The following is a 20,667-nucleotide window of genomic DNA, read 5'->3' as shown; positions in this document are numbered from 1 at the left end:
ACCTAGGTCACGAAACCAAGATAATTTATTAAAAATAAAATAAAAAACAACCCGATTTTACCAAGATTAAAATGCAAAAACTTGCGACCTTCATTATATAACTAAGATATATTTATAGAAAATAAATCAAAGCGGATTATAAAACTCAATTCTCAATCAATTTAATGGTGAATGATAAAATTAGAAAAACAATTAAATTAAAAAAAAAAGACATAAAAAAAAAAACCATAGTCAACTCATGTTAACCTATTAAATATTATTTTTGGGTCATGAGACCAAAACAACCTAATAAAAATAAAAATCATGAAACTTAATTCTTAATCAACCCAATATTAAAGTATGAAATTGAGAAAAAAAAAATAATTAAGAAAATAAAAAATACAAATTAACTAGGTTAACATGTCAAACCCACAATCTATATGATAAAAGTGAAATAACTCAATGAAAAAAATTTCTAATATTAAAAGATAAAATTAAAAATAAAATTAACTGAAAAAAAAAAAGCACTGTTTCAACTTCAATAAACAGTGCTTTGTAAAGGACACTTAAAACTCCTCTTTATTTATTTATATTTTCAATTAAACAATAAAAATAATTAACTAGGCACATGAAAAAATAAAATCAGGCTTGCTTCTATTTGAAAAAAAACATCGCATGCGAAGCATGGGCAGTCCACTAGTTTTATAGGTTGTTTATTAGTGTAATAATAATTATTTTTTAAGGTATTTTTTATTTAAAAATATATTAAAATAATATTTTTTTAATTTTAAAAAAATTATTTTTAATATTATTATACCAAAATAATTTAAAAATATCAAAAATAAATAATTTTGAATTAAATAAAAAATAATTTATTTTAAAAAATATTATTAAAATACAAAATTTAACAGGTTTTTATCGTATAGCCAAATACGGAGAAAAACACAAAGAAAGAAATGAGAAAAAGAAGGACCGTCGATGTGAATATTTTACAGGAAAATCGATCGGTTCAACTAAACGCCAGCAAGTTGCAAAACTGGAGCGCATTGAATTAGGGTTTCTCGGTTTCTCCACCCCTACCCTCCTACATTATAAATATAATCCACACTCGTTCGCTTCCGTCATGCTCGGCCCTTTCATTCCTTCCCTCACCTAGCTCCCTCAACCTTCTCTCTATTTATCGGCGTGTCTCTTTGCTAGTGTATCTCTTTTTCTCTGATTTTACGTTGCTTGCTTTTTAGGTAGAAATTCATCAGGTTTTGTTTCTGGGAATTTGATCTGTTTTTTAAAACTAGAGGGACAAAATGAAATCATGGGATGAAGAAAAAAACTGCAACAAAATGATCGATTAATTTCGTGATTACTTGTATTTAAGTCTCTGATGATTCCATTTGCCCTCCCTTTTCTTATTGATTTTATGTTTAGTAATGTGGATATTTTCTTAATCTCAATGCGATTTACTGGGAGATATGATGAGATAAACCTTTGGTCCGTGTTTCTGATTTAACCGTGACCGATAATTTTTTACCAATTTCTGATCTCCTCCAATTTGAGCCTCAAGAATTAAGGGTTTTTTTTTTTTTTTCCTTATCATTACTAGATTAGAAATGGAATGTTAAACTCAAGTTATCTGTTGCTGTGACGATTCATGAATGAATTGACATGTCAGATTTCAGAGATGTTTTCCTACCAGGAAAGTTACACTACTAATCATCACGCTAATCAGTCTCGATAAAAATCCATTGAACAATTGCCACAGAGGTCAACAATTTATGAAAAAAAAATCCCAGCTGAATTTAAACAAAACGAGCCGCGAATGGGTCGACCGCGAGGTTTGCAATCAAAACTTTCCACCCTAATCTTTGCTGTGAGGGTGGTTAGTCAAGCAGTTCTGTATAATACGCCTGTGCCTTGATGATCCAGTCCAAAAGAGCCTTGCTCCTCTTCATCCGCTTTCTGGGGAAGTCTGGGACTTCTCAATAAGAGACTCCATTCTCTGGTATGACAAAAAAAGAGAGCTATGAGGGACACTTGCAAAAACAAATGAGAATGCAAGCAGAAGCAACTATTGTCGGCTTGTCAGGAAACTAAGGTGAATAAAAAACCATGATGTGCTAGGTTACTTGAAAGTTATGCTTGTAAGGATGGACAGCTCAAAAAATCATTTGACTTGAATGTTCCGAGGAAGCGAGCAAGTGTTTCACGGAATGCTTACCAATTCATTCAAGGATGAACACATGAAACATTTTCAGAAAACCGGAAACTCTTTTCTTTATATGCATTTGCCAAGACCAGATAAAGGTCCTTACCTTTACTGATTCACAGACTTCTCCAAGTTTACTTAGCAGCATTTCCCCTTGTATTAAACCTTTATGCTCCATTGAAGCATAGCGTGGAGAACCTCTTTGCTCTGATGAAGCGTACCGTGGTGAACCTGTCATCTGCAAAGCATAGGCGGCATCTCTTAGTTTCAGGGAAGTCAATTTGATGAATGCAGTAACACATCCGCACCCCACCATCCATCCTCCTGAGAGTTTAGAAAACATATACTAATGAAATGGACTCCATTTTTGCAACTGAAGTAGAAGTCACGGAACCACAATGTCTTGTAAGCAGAATCAGTTTAAGGTACCCCTTGGTTTCAAAGGAGAATAGAACTTGCACAGCACCAAATTCGACTCGAACCTTAATGTGTATCATAAGAACCACAGCATCTGAGGTTCATTCTCCACAAGAAGGTAGCTAAAATAAGAACTTAATCCATAATGGTTCGGGCTGTTACAAATTGAATAATTCAGCTAGAACAAGGCATAAAAACGTCAACTGTGTTACTACAGTGAGATTGAAGTCCTTGGAGTAGGGATATTTCGATGGGAGGAAAAGGATGTGTTGGCATTCATAAATAAGAATTGGAAACAACTTCTAAAGAATAAATAGAAAAGGTTCGAAGTTTAAATTACCTTCCAGCTTTTGGATGGTGATTTAAAGACAGCTGGTCCCTCGTTCAATGATCCCACTCTGGACAGGCTTTCCTCTTCAATAGTAAGATTAGGATTCCAACCTTTCCCGAAATCCTGTACATTCTTTGAAGCTTCTGTTATTATCACCTGCAAGAAATGCATTGTTGTAGCCAACTTGTATCCTGCTCATCTTGTTTCAAAAACGAGAACATTCACAGTGAAATAAGACAACAAAGTAACCAATCAAGTTTGCAATACCTTCCTCAAAACTCCAGGGTCGGCAACACCTTGAACCTGGAGTTGATCTACAGGTGAGGCTTTTCCATGCACAATGCTTTCAACTCTAAATGTATGGATTCCATAAAGGGACTGTAAGCAGCCTATGAAGAATCAGAACATATTAATCTCACCAGTCTTTATGAAGCGTTCATTCAAGAGGACATGGTTCGCATACAAAGAAAATTGATTAAATCACTCATCTTTCACTGAAGAAGAAGCATATACAATTCACGAGTCATCCAAAAAGACAAAATATGCACATTTGCAGTGCATTCAATGATTAGCTAGCCAGACTTTTGACGAGAAACTTGGGAGTAACCAAAGATAATAATTAAAAAAAAAAAGAGCATAGCAGCTGTCCAACCAACAGGAAAATAGCATTTACAATCATGTAGCCTGGCAAGAAAAAAAACTGCATAGCCTATTCTTCTCTTTAGGCCATATCCTTGGGCAACAGGGATTTGGAGAGAAAGACATACATACATCTAGCCTAAACTATCATACATGTAACACAAATTATAAACTTTATCTAGCAAATGGAAGAGCGAACAAGAAAAGAGCAATGGAAATCTGTCACAACAAAAATCTCTTGATATTGCATCAATACCTTGCTCAATAATGATATCAATCACCAAGGTAAGAGGAATGCACTTCTCGATTGTTGAAACACGCCAAAAGAGTATCGAAGGCCTTGAAAACTTCACACAATGAAAATAATACTGAATGTAAGAATTGCATCTATGCTGCCAATTCTCCCTTGTAATTATCCAGAGAAAAAAAAAAAAAAAACACTACACATATGAGTACCTTGTAAACTATCTCATTAGCGGTAACATACAGTTTGCGCGAGGAAATATCCTTTTGAAGCATGTATCTTCTAATGGGAAAACAGAGCAACATAATGATGCCAATCCCCCAAGCTAAAACCATCAACAAAGATATAGAAATCCATATAATGGTGTCATATTTAACATGATTTTTCGCAAGTTCTTCAAAGGAAGCTGCATACAATATCTGTTCCTCGTCATCCTCAACATTCAACTCTGATTCAGGAGAGGCAATTAGGGGATCTCTTGATGACCCAAGTTCTGATAAACCATCAGTATGTCCCAAAATCATGCTTCAAGCTCTCTGAGAATACAAAACATCAAAATTAAACTTCATTCGCAACACTAATTCAATAACATTGATTCATCCAAAAACACAACAGATAAAAAATTAAAGCTAAACTACAGTTGTGAATGCTAAAAGAAATAAACCCCAAAAATTTTACATCAAACGTTCATAACAATATTGTTCAGAATTAGACAATCACACTCATTTTGAAGCACTTAGCTAAATCGATGCTATTAGAGCTTTTATAAGCAACCAAATAGTTGAAAATAAAGACTTAAAATAAGTCTTGAATTACCAAAGAGAGTGTATTTTAGCTTTACCTGGTAAGTCTTCCGAATCTTGAGAGCCCAAATGCTAAAATCTGAGTTTTGAATTTTGTAAGATATGTTGACAGGGGTTTGGTGTTTGAATATTTGGGGAGGTTTATGGTTAGCCAAAACTACCAGTCCACTCCATTCTCTTCTCTTCCCTTCTCCTCCTTTTCAATTCTTTATTATTTATGCTTCCAGAAGTCAATAATCAGAGAATTTTAAGACCAAAGGAGGCGCCTTAAACATGGTTCTTACCACCAAAGCACTTCAAGTCTTCAACATTCAACAACTTGATTAATCGTACTGTTTGGTTCCTATTCTCCTGAAAGTTTCTCAATATGGCCCGCTTGCTCTTGTTTTTAACAAGGCACCTCTAATCTAAAACTCTTTTTTATGTGATTTCTCCGTCGAACTTAATTCTAGTTTACGTTAATTATTGACATCGTGCAAAAACGATGGACAAATATTTATCATAAATTTAGCCTAGCAATACCTGGTTAATCTAGAGGGTAGGCTCGAGACCCGGTAGACCCAAAGATGTTTCTTACATTGGAAAAATAGTATGGAGCAAAAGCTACAGGGAGCTTATTAAACTTTTTCGCGACAAGCAAAAGAAGCTGACTGGGCTTAAGGTAGATTTAATATGTATTGCAGTTACTTGTTATTATGATATTTTTTTATTACTAATTGATATTTAATTTATTTTTGATATTAATATAATATTAAATCAATAAACCTAAAATAAAGATAAAATTCACGAGATAAAAATATTTTATAAAAAAAATTATGAAGCTATTATAATTATGAAATTCATATTGCATCAAAACATTGTTTTTAAAATATTCTTAGTTGATGCTCTTTTAAATATTATATATTCATGTAAAAACAGACATGATTTAATACGGGAAACATACTTTATGCTCTAATATTAAATCATAATAATATATGAAATTATATTAATTATACTAAGAAACTAGTTATTGAAAGGTTAAATCAAACTATTAATAATTTTTTTAATATTTGAAGGATCATGACATATTGCTACATGATTCATATGCTCTTCAAATATAAATTTATTAATTGTTTAATTAATAATAAATTAAATTATTTAATTCTATTTAATTATAATTATAATTTATATCCACGTCAACATATAAAAAACCTAATGGATCACACATATTAAGAATCATTAGTTATAAATTAAATTATAATGATTTAATTAAGTATGACTTACTTAAAATATATTTTTAAAAATTAAAATATAATTAACACATGAATTTGAAAAAATAAAGTAAGTTCTTATACATTTATCAGCAAATTGCTCTTATGGGTAACTTTCATGAATGTCCTCTTTCTTGCTCTTCCACCAGTTATAAAGTGTTCCTGAATCCAAGCACCACAGACATGCAGACATGGTTTGCACAACGACAGCAGAAGCATTAGCAATGGGCAAAATTGTTGAGGCCACAAGCAAGGCTTTAACAAATAAGGCTGATAGAGGAGTTTGCTATGACTCCAGTTTCTGTCGATTTTTCAATAAATGCCAGAGCATTTGATGCACGTCTTCCTTTACAGGGCGGTAAAAAAATGAGAAGATGATTGGGAAGATTGTAATAGAAGATGGGTCAAGGATTTTATATACTAACAGCCCAGGCCCAAAATCACAAGATAATAGGCAAAGCCCAGTACGAAAGGTGTAGAGCATGAGATAGAGCCCGAGCCCATAACTAATGAGCCGGAGTGCGAACCCAGGGTCCTCAAGCTTGAACGCGACACATTCTCTTATGTCTGGTTACGCTACAAAGCCCAACAAAACATTAGACGTGGGTTAGATGATAATACTACTTGTAGAGATTGATGTTTAGCATGATTCCCAAGATATCAAATTCACCCATCTAATCCACAAACCATGGTGACAGCAATGAACTCGGATTCCCTGTATGCAAAACTGCGATTCTGTTTTTTTTTTTTTTTTTAATTGTATAATTTTATTTTTTTTAAAAAATTAATTTTTCTTGATATTTTTAAATATTTTTAATATTTTTATTTAAAAATAAAAATATTATTTTAATATATTTTTAAATAAAAAATATTTTAAACAATAACTATTATCATAAATCCAAACCTCTTGATACACCTACAGTCCAAGAAGCAGTGTTAATCACATTGAAAACATTGAAACCTAGTTGATATGACCCATATGATCTCTTCTTCTCGATGTAGAGCTAGCTTGCTGTAAATAGAAATCTTGATCAAAATTATAAATGTAGCTTTTTAACAAATTTAAGAAATACTTTTTATTATTTTTATGCATATGACAAGTAAAATCTTGAAGAATCTTCATTTTATATTTAAAATCTTTTGTTAAGTAGAACTAATTTTAATTTTATAAATTATAATTGACAAATAACCTTGTTCTTTGATTCTTTTTGTTAATTAGATTTTTTTTTGTTAAATCAAAGTTTTGGATCTTTGTTGTTGTTTTATTAAATGAAGGTCTTGGATCATTGTCCAAGTTACACATGTGCTCTGTACAACTCTATTGTAAGATATTAAAGCTTGTTTGTTTGTTGAAAAATAATTATTTTAAAAAAATGATTTAAAAAAAAAAATTTAGAAAGTGAAATATTTATTTATATTTGGTAATAGCATGAAAAATAAGTTGGAAAATATTTTTTAGTATTTGACTATGTCATGAAAAATAAGTAAGAAAATAAATTGTTAATATTTTTTTTCAAGTTTATTAAAATAACGAGTAATAAATTTTACAAATTAAAAAATTAAATGAAAAAAAAAATGAATTTTTTTTTTTTTATAAATTATCTCAAATAAAATAAATAACAATCAAAATAATAAAGATTAAATCTAAGATGATGAAATTACAATAAAATTATAGACAAAAATAAGCTTTTTGTTAACTATTCAATGGTGCTTTCTAGTTGAGCATTACTCAGTGGGATATTGCAAGGTATAATGTTGACAGAGATCATGCTAAAATCATGACATTTTAACATTACCGTTGCTCGGTCGATGATTTTGATTTTGATTTTTTTTTTCTTAACAATACTTTTTAATCCGCTACTGGCCTCGCAACAAAAAAATTGACTTTGGAAGGGGATTGATCAAGGGAGAAAGGTTTCGTTTCAGCATCAGAACCTTTTGGAGCTTCTCAGGCTGAGCTTGAAGAGAAGCAGGTACCTTTCCGAGCTGAGACAGCTCATCTGCAATAGCCAGTTTTTAGCAGGGGTAAAAGCGTTCTAAGGGCAACAACACCTGTGCAAAGAGACGGTATATATATATATATATATAGAAGAACGAACGAGCTCGAGCGTCTAGGAGGAATGGTCTCTGCAGAAATGTTTTTGTACCTGTGATTCAGAAGTTTGGTAGTTTTTCCTAAACCTGTTCCTGTTGCAGTTTGCATTAGACTTGAAACTTGAACACGGATCCTGTTCAAGATCTACTCCAGTTTATCTGGAGGTTTCTCTGGTAATGCTGGTGATGGTTTTGCTCTGTCCTTGCTGCTAACATACTTACACTGTGATATGGGAATGACAGTAAAATGAGCACTATAACTTGGATTAAAAGGCTGTTTTACATTGCGTTTCAGCTGTTGAATATATTTAACCATCGCCCAGTGGAAGAAAATGAGTACAGTGATGCAGATTCCCTGTGGTGTCTAAAATTCCTATCTCAAAACTATCCTTGGCCACTGGGTTAAACCATGGGTAGCAAAGCGAGGAAATACAGGTCTCTGCAACAATTTTATCCGTGAAGAAAGACTAGAAGAGTTTATTAATACAAACTGGAATTCCCAAAACAAATCAAAGTGTTTATTTTCCCTTCACTTTCAACACCAAGGATCAGAAAACAATGAGCTTGCCCTGAAGACATGAAATCAATCTGTGTAAGCTGATTCTTTCCAGCCTCCATAACTCTCCTCCCCAGCATCAAATGTCCTACTAGTGCGACGCTGCAGGATGGAGATATTGCGATTAGGGAAAAATTAGCATAAAACATTAAATTGTCATGGTTATGAAATCACAGAGAGAAAACAGTAATTATATCAGAAAATGAACAGAACGATACTTTTTCTTGCTTAGAATCTACCGTTTCTCCAAGACTTGACCATTTTACTACTAAGTAATGGCTTTCAGACAAATCGTAGAACTCTTGGTCACAGGAGCCAGCTAGGCCCCAAAAGGACCATGAAATGAACCGATCTACATATAAGAGAACCGAAGAAACAGAAAAATACCTCGGGAGTAAAACTAAGGCCAACTCTGATCTCTCCACGGTACTCCTCGTCCTTGACAACATTGTATGCAGTTGCTGGCAGATTTCCTTCTATGAACAGTGGCTCCAAAGGAATGCTGCAACAGGGAATATGATGCAGATAATCTTAGTCCTTGCATGTTCCAATGCAAAAGAAATAATTATGCATATACAGAACTAACAGCATAGTACGGTCCTCTTTGATAAAATCCACAAACATTTTGGTATACCGATCTTCCTGGTGAAAAAAAAAAAAACAAAATTTGATGAAAATGAATGTGGGTCACCTTGCTTTTCCAAGGTAATCATCATCCGTGATAGTGTCCTGATCCATTATCTTCAGAACGAGTTCTGAAGTACCCTCGGAAATGGTAAAAACGAAGGTTTCATTCCATTCTGGTTCAGATCCTTGTCCTGCATAAACCAGTCACTTATTCACTTGAAAACATATATATATATATATAGTCATTTGTAGTTTCCTGAAGGATTTAAACAGATACATTACAAGTTGACCAACATGTGTTGTGATCAGCAAAATATCCTTCTAATTTGATCTCAGACACAAACGCTAATTAAATAAAAATCTATGGCATCCTCTGTTATTCAACCAAATTAATCTTGAATATGCGATGCCTAAAAATATATTTGGAAAGGGGTCTAGAAATGAACCTGAAGCAACACTGCTTCTTTGCTCCTGAGATCGGCAAGCGAGAAGCACAAATGGATCGATATTGTCTGCTCATGAACATGTAAATCAAATGCATTAATTTACCAGATTAATTTCACAAAACTAATGAATACAATAGTGTGTAGATTTTCAAAATCAGCATCATCAACTAGAAATTGAGACTTGTCTGATCTGATCACTAACAAATCATATGGCTAGTGTTAAATTACATGGATATGTTTTGACATCACTGCAGGGAACCCTATAATCTGGATCGATCATAGCAAGATCTTACATAAAACTCAAAGAAAACACTGAAAGAAATCATATGGCTGGTGTGAAATTGAATTTATAGATAAAACAAAAATTCCTTGATCATAAAGCACACTCGAGATGCAACTATCTATGAAAACATATCTTAGGACTTAGGTGGAAAGGAAGAAGACGGAGAGGAATCTTACTGAAGAAATCGGTGTTCTCGAGACCTTTGGCTCCGACAAGAAGAACTTGAATAGTCCCTTCAGGCATCTTGCTAACTCTGGTTATTCTTTTAGGACCAGAAACGTAGCACCAAACTACAGAGAAGAGATGGAGAATCAGACGATTGTGTTTTTCTGATTCTCCGAGGATTTATAAATTATAAATACTTGAATCAGCTTCTTTTTTTTTATAGATTGCCAACTTTTTTCCAGCTAATTAGTTATGGAAAATGATCTGTCCGATCTTGTTTTATTTATTTGGGGAGTTGACCTGTTTTTAGTCATTTCTGACCATTACACATATAGAGCGTTATGATGACAAAATTCATATTTGGAAACAACATCCTCTGAAGTCTGAACGTAGACATTTATGATGATTTTTATTTGCATTTAATTAAATAAATCTAAAAAAATTTATATAATAAAAAATTTCTGAAGCTTAATATTTATCAACCGAATAACCAAATAAACTTATTATCAGTGTCATGACCTCAATTAAACTTAGTATTTTTTTTTTTTTTTTATATCTAAAACAGATATTTATAAAATTAAAAATCAATCAAATAACAAAGTAATTAAAATAAATAAAAAAAAAAAGAAAAGAAAAAAAAAAGAAAAAGAACTCACTCTCCTAAGCCAGGATGATCTAAAGCTCCTGAAATTATTACCACCAATTTATATATTAAAAATCCATATATTAAATTAATTTTACTTTTCATGTGGTCTCAGATTCGAATCATGTGATTGTTAATATGACAACCACTAAAGACTTACATGACCGTTAACTTCAGGGTCCGTGGGATTAGTCGAGATGTACACAAGTTAACTCAAACACCCACATTAATAAAAAAAATTTCATAAAGGTCATGCAAACTATTTAAATTTTCAATTAGGAATTTTACACTAAAATTTTTTAATTTCTTATTTAATACATCAGAAACCAATAATTAATATTTAACTTATCAATACAGGTGTTAACATAAAAATTTCCACATTTCCACCGATTTCAATAAAAAAATAACTCACAAGTCATCAATTAACACAAAAATCACATAATCAATTCAAGATTTCCAAATTCTCTATCTTCACAACTGTAAATTTTCGGCCATATATAGCAAACTTTAAGACAAAGCAGCTTACAACCTTTCAATTACATTTCCAAATAATTTTTATCAAATTTTCACACTTCTTCTCTTACTCATCTAGCCACAAGACCCATTACTCAGCACCATCCCATCCTCATTCCAATACACAAGTATCCATTTGAAACATCAAACTCAACACAATTTTCCAATCATTCCCAATTCAATAATTCCGCATCAAATTAAACAAAAATCTCTAACTTAATGTCAATGCTTATCACCCATTGCTTCTAAGGTTTCATTTTTTCATGTTTTAAACTCAAAACATCTATAAAATTGATATTAAAACATAAGATTAAATTGAGAAAAAATTTACTTTTTCAAGCTTTAAAAAGGTTTAAAAACACCTCAATAGACCTTATATTGTCAAATAAAATCTATTGATATCAAAATTGATTTTTTTATTGATATAACATATATTCAATCAATAACTTTTTTTTTTCTATGTTATTTTTCAATAAGTTTCTCTCTCAATAAAAATTAAGGGTCAGAAAAGAAAACAAAATAAAATTTTAGACCAAAACTAAAATTTTTAAAGTGAAAGGGATTGAATGAGGTTTTTCCCCTCTATTTTATTTTATTTTATTTTTCACAATTTAAAAATTACTTTCATGGAATTTGATGAACAAAGGATTAAATAAAAAAAATATATTTTTAAATAAATTAGAAAAAATAATAAAAAAGAGCGGACGTTATCAACCAACAACTTTATTTTTTCCTCACTTTTTCTTCCAACATCCCCTAATAAAAATTTTAGAGTGGATCTGGACACGAGGTTGAATTTTGCTATTTGAGCCGGTCCTGGGATTTAAATCCAAAAATTATAAGCATAACTACCCAGAAGATTAGGTGGGATTGAAGGAGCAGACAGACGCAGAGGCAGAGAGAGATGACAGGAACCTCTTCTTCTTCTTCTTCCACGACAATCATATCCAAAGACCTACCTTCAGATTACGTCTCAACAGTCAAAGGTTTTTTTGCAGACGTCGGAATCCATGCCTCTCTCCCTCAAAACTCCTTCTCCAAAGACTTCTACTCTGATCTCATTCGCGATCTCCTTAAAGTCGACAATGTCCTACGTGGCCGCGTCTCTTGCATCTTCTCTGTCTCACCTGCTGTTAGTGTAAGATTCTCACTCATTTCTTTCTAAAAATTCATGAAGAAATGGGATTGAAAATGATTTATTTTTGTTTAACCGTCCTTTTAATTTACTGTTCTAGAATTACTTTAATGGGTTACACGGAGGCGCTGTTGGAGCAATAGCAGAGAGAGTGTCCATTGCTTGTGCTAGAACGGTAGTGGCTGGTGATAAAGAGCTGTTTCTTGGTGAATTAAGCATCTCTTATCTCTCTGCAGCAACACTAAATGTGAGTTTTTCCTTTGGTGTCTTTTATGCTTGTCTCGTTTGCAATATAGAAAAAGCCTCAAGACTAATAGCGTGGTTGGTTTGTAATATTAGAGAATAATATAAATCATATTCTAGGACCTCACCTAAAAGCTTAAGCTTTTCAGTTGAGATGGTTCTTTGACATGGTATCATAGCCTTGATGACCAAGTGGTCACGAGTTCGAATTTCACCATCCCTATTTATTTGATAAAAATTAAGCACAAGGTAATGTGAGCCTGTGTAAGTTTCAAGCCCAAAGAGCTTTCACTTGAGGGGGTGTGTTAGAGAATAATATAAATCATATTCTAAAACCTCACCTAATAGTTTAAGCTTTTAGATTGAGATGATTCCTTGATAGTCAATATTAGCCGTATTGCTTTCTTCAAGATAGTAAGTGTTTGAGAATGCAAGTGTGTGTACAAAGAAACGCTGTCATGAAATGCAATTAACTTGTGTAAGTTTAGAAAATCCCCCCCCCCCCCCCACTCAATTTCCTTCATCTGCATTTATTTTATGGTTTCGTTTAACTCGTAATTCGTTGGCTTACAGTGCGGTACTTACCTCTGTATAATGACTTTTTCCCCTGTGTTGATTATATTGGCTTTACATGCCTGAGGACTCTTATCTGATATACTACAGTCATACAATTTTTTAAAAAATTTATCTTGGCAGGAGGTGTTGGTTGTTGAAGCGGCCGTAGCGAGGAGTGGAAGGAACTTGACTGTAGTTGCATCCGAATTCAGAATCAAGAAAACCAGGAAGTTGGTCTACACTTCTCGCGCTACCATCTATCACATGCCTCCTGCCAAGTTATGAATTTCTGTGATTTGAAATATGTTGTTGTTTTATCTATTCGAATGCTTTGCCTGCAAACATTAACGAGTTCTTTTAATTTGTTCAATAAGAATGAGGTGCTCGTTGCAGTATTCTGATATCCTGTTGTAGGTATCTGATAGTTTATGTTTATGTGCCTTTCAAAGTGTGCGAGTGTGTGGGCGTGCTTGAACTCAAAACAGGACATCATAATCTTAGAAAACCAATTTAATATTTTTGTGGGTCATTTAGTGTTCACTTCTGCGTTCTGCAGCTGCTGCTGTTGCCTTTGCGTCCTCTGTAATGTTGTGCATTTAGATGCATGTTTCTTTTATAAGATTCCTTCTTTGCTTGGAAATTCGATATGCATCATGGCCAACTGCAATCACTGTTTCAAATGATGAAGCATCTCGCAAAATTATTAAATCGGACTTGCATATTCACATCATCTGCGACATGAACGTCTCGTTGAAACTGGAGCACGCCACACAGCCGCCTCTAGCAGAACCATCGAGTTTTGTCAAAATGAAACCAGTTATTCCAACAACCTGTTAGCACAGTTGCATGTTAAAGCCTTGAACAAGATGTTTAACACTTGAAGAAAAAATAATAGCATCAAAGCGTGGCAATCGGGAAGCATTACATATATGAAAAACAGAAAAAAGCAATAGGTGATTGTGTTGCAAGTAACTTGCCTGATCGTTCATTCCTCAAAAAGGTTGTTAGTTCGTGTTTCTGCACCTAGATAATCATGTTTAGAATGTGGCCTCCCTCCCTTTCCTCCTTTTGGATTAATCCTTTGGATGTTCTAAGAATGTTCCTTTCTTCCAAAAATTACCACGGGCATAATAATGCCAACAAAAACGTTGAGAACATGCACGATATAAATGAAGAGGCAATCACTAAAATATCTTGCTAATCCATTCTACAAGAATTGTTCAAGCTTAGTCTTTGGCAGTGCAAAGCAATTTTTTTTAAGAGTAAATTATCAACTGCTTGATGGTATTTCATCCCTAAAACGAGTTTTCCATAACCGATGATTATAACCATATATCTTATCTCAAAAATCCAGATAGAACTGTAATTACAAAACACCAAACAAGAGATTTCAAAGGATTGGAATTTCTGCTAAAATCTTTCAGATTAGGAACGTGTAAATTGACCATGAAAGATGGTGTTGGAGACAGAAATATATGGTATAGAAGTCATGACTTGAATATAAAACATCATGATCACAGCTTACATCAGGTGCCCCACGAACTATTTTGCCCGCAGCTTTCTTATATGCTTTCAACTCATCCATGAGGCTGTAATTAGTGTGGAGACCTGATAAATATATATAGGTTTCAGTTAAGATATAACAGGTAGAAAGCACATAGATAGCTAATCATGGAATATCTGTTGACTTGCGTCCAGATGTGTCACACAAAACAATATCAAATTCTTGTTCTTCCCCTTTCTTTACAGCCTGGGAAATTAAGAACTATTTGAAAAACACTTCAAGATCATATGTTAGTAGCTATGTCAAGTATTCGAACTTTTAAAGATTGGAAAAGGCTAAAGAAGTTGTCTATCTTATGATGCTTAGGCCTTCTCTCTTTCAGCCACAACAATCTCACACCCAGTTCTCTCAGCCCATATCTCCAACTGGTCACTGGTAGCTGCCCTAAATGTATCACCTGCTGCCATCAGTATCTGGAATGATAGCAAAAGGCCAAGGAAAGACCTCTTGTGAACGAGACAATCTCTCTTTTGGGGAGATTCAGAAAGGACGAAAGGATAAAGCAAGCAACAATTCAAGCCAAACGAGAAAAAATGGAAAGAAAATAAATCACATGAGCACAAGTACTGCAGTAAGATCCCTGAACAATGTCCTCTGACTGCACTCACCGGTACACCCTCCTCTACATTCGCAAAGTAATAACTTTATTCATATCCCTGGGAGTCAATATCAATTTACTGAGCCCCTGTGATAGTTACATATATATTCAAGCAATTGATACAATGCTTTTCCAGCAGATCTGTAACACGACATTCAAATAAAGGGCAGTTCTAAATTTTCTTCCTTATACTCTCTCTTTGTAAAGGCATCTATCACATTGCAGCAAAAGCAAGCAAAATCTTACCTTCGCCCCTGCTTTCTTCAATCTATATGCTAGCTTTCCTGCAGCAGCAGCAGCAGTGAATGAGATCACATTTCTTCAGCAACCAAAAGGAAAGAAAAAAGTTACATATACATATATATATATATATATATATATATATATATATATATATATATATATAAATGAGAGAGAGAGAGAGAGAGAGTCTCAAGAACACAAGTCCAGGAGACTGTAGTTAGGCGGGCCTCAAACTTCTCAAAAGCAAGGAACTAATTAAGCTTCCAAGTCAAATTCTACAGCTCAAACCTCCTCATAATCTGGAGCCACACTTCTCTCAATGTGTATATTACCAGAAACCATTAAAAATTTGGCAATCATTAAATTGGCTTAGGTAAATATTCCAACCACTCAAAAAAATTACCTCATTTCCAAAATTCAATTCAAAACCAATAATTAGTAGCTAAATTCTTGACTTACCAAGGGATGTTGTCTTCCCACCTCCATCAACACCAGCTATCATAACAACAGCCGGTTTCCTGACAACACAGCGTAAACCATAACAGCTCCAGATTGAAAAACCAAACTTGATCATCACATACCACAAAAAGAAAAAAAACCTGAATCCTAGTTGAAATTCAGTTTTATTCCCTTTCTCCTATAACAAAGTCAACACACTCTTCTTCGATGCATCCTACAAACCAAAAGAGAAAAAAAACAAAAAAAAAACATTACAATTCAAATGGCGATGATTCTCTTTTATGAACTGTTGTTGTATAGCTACTATGAAATTATCTTAATTTCATTATTAAGATTATAAATTTAAAAAGTTAATTTAAATTGATTTGGATTATTTTTTATATTTTTTTAATTAAACTTTTTTTTTTAATTTTAGATTAATTAAAAATTAAATTTCATAATTTATTTTTTTATAAAATTATCATCATGATTCTAATTATAAATTTTAAGTTATTACTTTTATATTATTTTTTTAATCCAACTTAAAGCATTCATAAATTTCAAAAGCTATAATACAGTGTAAGCTATATCATGATCTGATATCCATGAAGTGTAAGCTATAATCTTATTTTCAAAAGCTCAACCACCCATTGTTTTCCTTTTCTTTTTCCTGATCAGCTGCTTCTTCTCCCTACCAACTTTAGTAAATGCATATTTAAAAAAAAAAAAAAAGTTTTATAACTTGATTGCCCGTATATATATATAATCAATACATGTTCAATAAAATTAATTCAATTGAAGAAGGTCAATTGAATTAATTCAGTATTTTTATTGCTTTGATATGAATAAACAACCTTCAACTATACTGAAGAAGTGGATTTAATTGAAAAGTGTGAAGTTGCTTCGAGAATAATCTTGACAAAAAAAAAAAAAACAAGAAATGCATATGCAATGGCGGCAGAAACAAAATCGAGAGTCGTCTGCTAGCAATTCTTTTTTCTCTCACTGTGAGAAAGTCAAATTCTAACACCCAAGCATCCATCCAAGAACCTTCAGATCCAGCTCCTCCATAAATGGCCTCAACTACCATGGAGAACTGCGAGACAAAACCTGTGAATCCAATTTCAACTCCCCCTTTCGTGGAAATTAGCCGTCGCCTCACCGTCATCCATGATCCATCTACACATGCTGGGAAGTTAAAAATGTGTAAAAAGCTCCAAGAACTTATCCATTCACTGTTCAGAGGCAAAGAAAGGGGAAAACGTCAGCATCCAATTTCATCACGGATTGACACGATCAGTATCTTCTCCACTACTGCACGCAATTAAGGCGGCGTGCCTTATCTTCTTCTTCTTTTTCCTTTTTATTACATGAAATATATGCGAAGTTAATTACAACAGCACTACTCTTCTTTGTGGTTTATAGTAACTGACAGTCACCATACAGACACATTTTCAAAAGCTTAAATAATTATTTGATCAATGTTGACTATCATCCTCTACATTCTTAATTTCCTAGACAAATCTTCCTGTCTCCCACTTATTTTTTTTCTATTTATATTTTTAAAAAAGAAGAAAAGAAAAGGTAATTTGGAAAGCACATGGAGTGGACCAAAGGATTCATTATACAATATTTTTTAAAATAATGAAGGCCGACTATACATTCATTAAACTATAGGGACCTAGATATAATCAACTCAAAATACAAGGCTTTAACCCCGATTGCGAGAGGTGCGGATTTGAGGAAGACAGCTCCTAATTAGATTATCAAGTGGAATGAATCAAACGAGGAAATCCATAGTTATAATTTCTAAATATATAATTGAGGTGTTCTTGTATATCCTATTGCAGAAGAAGAAGAAGAAGAAGAATTATGTACTCCATTAGTGATCATATAATACATTTTACACGGTGGAAGACCAAGTAAAATCCTTCGGCCGAATGGACCGAGAATAATTTGCGTGACGAAAATGCCATGCTCGGTACTTTAGGTTTGAGGAACGTGTTCTCTGAAACAAGGTCAACGAGACAAATTCTTACATATTTTTTTACAAGTGATGCTTCTTAGACATTATTATTTTCTTAATGTATTACGCTTGTACACGTGTTATTATTAAAAATATGAAGGAAGGAGATGGAGTTTTCTTACTATAGGGTTCAACGTTCACATGCCAACCATGATTTCAGATTAAAGGGAGTGTCAGTCGGTTTGAGATTCTGTTTCTAGGTATTTTTAAAATATTTTTTATATTAAAATAATATTTTTTAATTTTTTAAAATTATTTTTTATATCAACGTATCAAAATAATCTACAAATACTAAAAAATTATTAATTTAAAATAAAAAAAATTAATTATTTTTAAAAATACTTTTAAAATACAAAAACATACAAGCCTTTAATAACTACGGTAAATAGTAATATGTGCTCCAGTTTTAAAAATATCTTGTATTAATTTTTTTTTCTCTAATGAGTTTAAATTTTTTTAAAATTATTAGAATTTTACATAATTATTAAAGGTTTATAAAATTATTCAAAAATAAGCTTTCCAAACATCAACGCGTGTGTATTTCGAAGAGCGTGAGTGCGCTATTTAACACTTGGTGGGCGGGACGGCGAGTCAAGGGGCCTTCTCACATTGAGCCCTGATCGAGCTTCCCTGGATAATCCTAAGGGGGGCACGATCCCATGCTTTATCCGAGCATATGTTGTCCACGTGGGGGGAGGATTCTTCTTGGCATGTCAGCTTATCAAGCCACGTGGAGGTGTGTAGGCCCCAAGTTGTCCACACGTGTATTAGGGTATATCAAATAAATTGTATATGATCGATATGTATCTATGATTAATTAAGTATCCAATGCATTAACCTATGTTAATTGGACATTGAGTTTGTTATTTCTTTATTTTTTTTTATAGGATTTCTTATAGTTTTTAAAAATTATTCAAGTTATTTCAAGTTTATTTATTTATTTTATTTGTTAAATTTAGTTTTATTTAAAAAGATTTTATTTTTAATTAAACTAAATTAATTAATTAAATATAAACACTAGATGTTGAATAATATTTTGTTTTGTTTGGATTCCGAGTCATTATTCTGGTGGCTTTTGTGATTTTTTTTTGTATTGTCATGTAGTCTTTCATGGAAGCATTAAAAATATCTTGCTAAGTTCTTTATAGTGATGGACAATGTTTACGACGAAGTGATGATAAATTTTCAATGAGATTATCTTTATTCTCTTCATAAATATAATATTGACAGCTTTATTTTTATAATTAAATATTATCAAAAAAAAATTTTTGATTTATCTAGTGTTTCTATCTTTTTTTTATTATATTATTAAATTAATTAGGCTTATTAAATCTAGTCATGTTAATTAATAAATCGAGTCTTAGATTTTTTATTTATTTATTTAAAAGCCTGACATTGATTGGATATTATTTTATATTAGAAAAGATTTGACTAAGCTAGAGACCTGATGCTGGTCACCAATCTAGTTATTTTTATAAACAACGTTGTTACGCTGGTGCTTGTTATTCTCAAGTTTGTTTGAAATCTTGAGTTTAGCTTCATCAATCTTGTGTGAAATCAAATTGGAAAAAGAAAAAAAAAAAAGGAGGGAGGGGCCATCGTAGAGAAAAAGTTGAGTTGTTTTATATAGGAAAATGGAAAAAAAATGAAGGAAAAGATGCACCCGTGAAGAAGAAAGAATGAAGGAGGTGGAGAATTTTTCCAAATAGTTACTTGATGATTCACAATAATGATAATAATGACGATCCATTGCAAGATTTAAAACTATGATTTAATAAATTGCTCAACACTCACCTATCTACTACCGAAACTTGCGCTTTTCATCTTAATACTCTTATTGTTTGAAGAAAATTACAAGCTGAAGTAATTCTTGAGTTTTTCCATGCATTTGTATTAAATAATCTCCGCTAATTGTATGTCATCTAATAAGATATTGATTCTAGTTTAATAATTAGAAAAGTTAGAGCCTATTTAAAAGTGTAGTTCTAGTAATTGTTTTTATTTTATTTACCTATATTAAATAATCTCCATTAATTAATTATATGTCATCTAATACGGTGTTGATTCCAGTTTTAATTTCCCTTTCACAACAGGTAGATGCACGATCTGATCTAGTAAACCTCAACTATTGACAAATTGGACGGAGAAACATAAAATATAGAAAATTATGTATCCAATTTTACAATATGAGGGTGCATTGGAACGGGATTAATGAATACATTGTATTTGTCAACATTTTAGAAATAGGACGACACCAGCTACGTGTGGAATTGTTAACCTTATAATTCTGTGTACAGATGGGAGGTCGGTGACGGCAGGGATGACAATGGATTAGCTAAGATAAGTTTGATTTTGTCTGCCCATCGCCAATCTCTGAAATATTTAAATCCATTATCCATCCCCACCTCCCGTCCAGTTGGATTGATCTGGATGAAGGAATTTCTCTACTCGGTGGATACAGCAGGGACGACAATTTATGGATCTGATCTAGTTTTTTTTTATTTGATTTATAAAAAAATGGAATTTAAGTTTAAAGAACAAACCATATCCACATCCATAAATCATAAAATCATACAATATAGTCAGAATTTCAAATTATTATCAAACATTTTAATTGTAAGAATTGAATTGTAAATGAAATTCAATATTTAAAAAGATTATAAAAAAAAATT

General features: G+C 32.5%; 4 protein-coding genes and 2 non-coding genes across 17 annotated transcripts; 3 read left to right on the top strand and 3 right to left on the bottom strand.

The window, feature by feature from the left end:
• The first annotated feature begins 1,286 nt into the window (after positions 1 to 1,286).
• LOC118057837 (small nucleolar RNA Z199) lies at positions 1,287 to 1,366 on the top strand. The gene has a single exon (XR_004689041.1). It is a non-coding gene; the product is annotated as a small nucleolar RNA Z199 (small nucleolar RNA).
• Positions 1,367 to 1,443: 77 nt separating this feature from the next.
• On the top strand, positions 1,444 to 1,521 carry LOC118057835 (small nucleolar RNA SNORD18). Its single transcript, XR_004689039.1, has one exon. It is a non-coding gene; the product is annotated as a small nucleolar RNA SNORD18 (small nucleolar RNA).
• A 168-nt stretch (positions 1,522 to 1,689) lies between these two features.
• On the bottom strand, positions 1,690 to 5,182 carry LOC118057730 (uncharacterized). 2 transcript variants are annotated; one of them, XM_035070403.2, is made up of 7 exons: positions 4,655 to 5,165; positions 4,026 to 4,349; positions 3,826 to 3,916; positions 3,198 to 3,319; positions 2,940 to 3,086; positions 2,289 to 2,420; positions 1,690 to 1,975 (listed from the first exon to the last, which is right to left on the bottom strand). In XM_035070403.2, the coding sequence occupies exons 2-7, from the start codon at positions 4,335 to 4,337 to the stop codon at positions 1,925 to 1,927; spliced, it is 855 nt and encodes a 284-aa protein (XP_034926294.1). In that variant the 5' UTR covers positions 4,338 to 4,349; positions 4,655 to 5,165; the 3' UTR covers positions 1,690 to 1,924. The 2 variants fall into 2 exon arrangements, with proteins under 2 accessions (XP_034926294.1, XP_073263471.1); XM_073407370.1 differs by lacking the exon at positions 1,690 to 1,975 and having other exon boundaries at positions 2,372 to 2,506; positions 4,655 to 5,182.
• Positions 5,183 to 8,221: 3,039 nt separating this feature from the next.
• On the bottom strand, positions 8,222 to 10,296 carry LOC118057728 (16 kDa phloem protein 2). The gene is made up of 5 exons (XM_035070402.2): positions 10,049 to 10,296; positions 9,590 to 9,655; positions 9,208 to 9,334; positions 8,904 to 9,018; positions 8,222 to 8,618 (listed from the first exon to the last, which is right to left on the bottom strand). Exons 1-5 carry the CDS (start codon positions 10,113 to 10,115, stop codon positions 8,544 to 8,546), a joined length of 450 nt encoding a protein of 149 aa, XP_034926293.1. The 5' UTR covers positions 10,116 to 10,296; the 3' UTR covers positions 8,222 to 8,543.
• A 1,629-nt stretch (positions 10,297 to 11,925) lies between these two features.
• On the top strand, positions 11,926 to 13,524 carry LOC118057726 (uncharacterized). The gene is made up of 3 exons (XM_035070401.2): positions 11,926 to 12,331; positions 12,429 to 12,575; positions 13,268 to 13,524. Exons 1-3 carry the CDS (start codon positions 12,098 to 12,100, stop codon positions 13,409 to 13,411), a joined length of 525 nt encoding a protein of 174 aa, XP_034926292.1. The 5' UTR covers positions 11,926 to 12,097; the 3' UTR covers positions 13,412 to 13,524.
• Positions 13,525 to 13,799: 275 nt separating this feature from the next.
• Positions 13,800 to 17,485, bottom strand: LOC118057727 (cell division protein FtsY homolog, chloroplastic-like). 11 transcript variants are annotated; one of them, XR_012169050.1, is made up of 5 exons: positions 15,991 to 16,398; positions 15,535 to 15,572; positions 14,652 to 14,734; positions 14,104 to 14,232; positions 13,800 to 13,956 (listed from the first exon to the last, which is right to left on the bottom strand). XR_012169050.1 is itself a non-coding variant. In XM_073407298.1 (5 exons), the coding sequence occupies exons 2-4, from the start codon at positions 16,103 to 16,105 to the stop codon at positions 14,993 to 14,995; spliced, it is 264 nt and encodes an 87-aa protein (XP_073263399.1). In that variant the 5' UTR covers positions 16,106 to 16,204; positions 16,976 to 17,485; the 3' UTR covers positions 13,800 to 13,956; positions 14,104 to 14,992. The 11 variants fall into 11 exon arrangements, 1 of the variants encoding a protein (XP_073263399.1); XR_012169051.1 differs by having other exon boundaries at positions 14,104 to 14,734; positions 15,991 to 16,049; positions 16,131 to 16,397; XM_073407298.1 differs by adding an exon at positions 16,976 to 17,485 and having other exon boundaries at positions 14,104 to 15,103; positions 15,991 to 16,204.
• Positions 17,486 to 20,667: the final 3,182 nt, after the last annotated feature.

Source organism: Populus alba, chromosome 2 (assembly GCF_005239225.2).
Source record: "Populus alba chromosome 2, ASM523922v2, whole genome shotgun sequence".
Classification (NCBI taxonomy): domain Eukaryota; kingdom Viridiplantae; phylum Streptophyta; class Magnoliopsida; order Malpighiales; family Salicaceae; genus Populus; species Populus alba.
The sequence above is the reverse complement of the archived record's forward strand: the minus strand, read 5'-3'. Positions and strand labels throughout refer to the sequence as shown.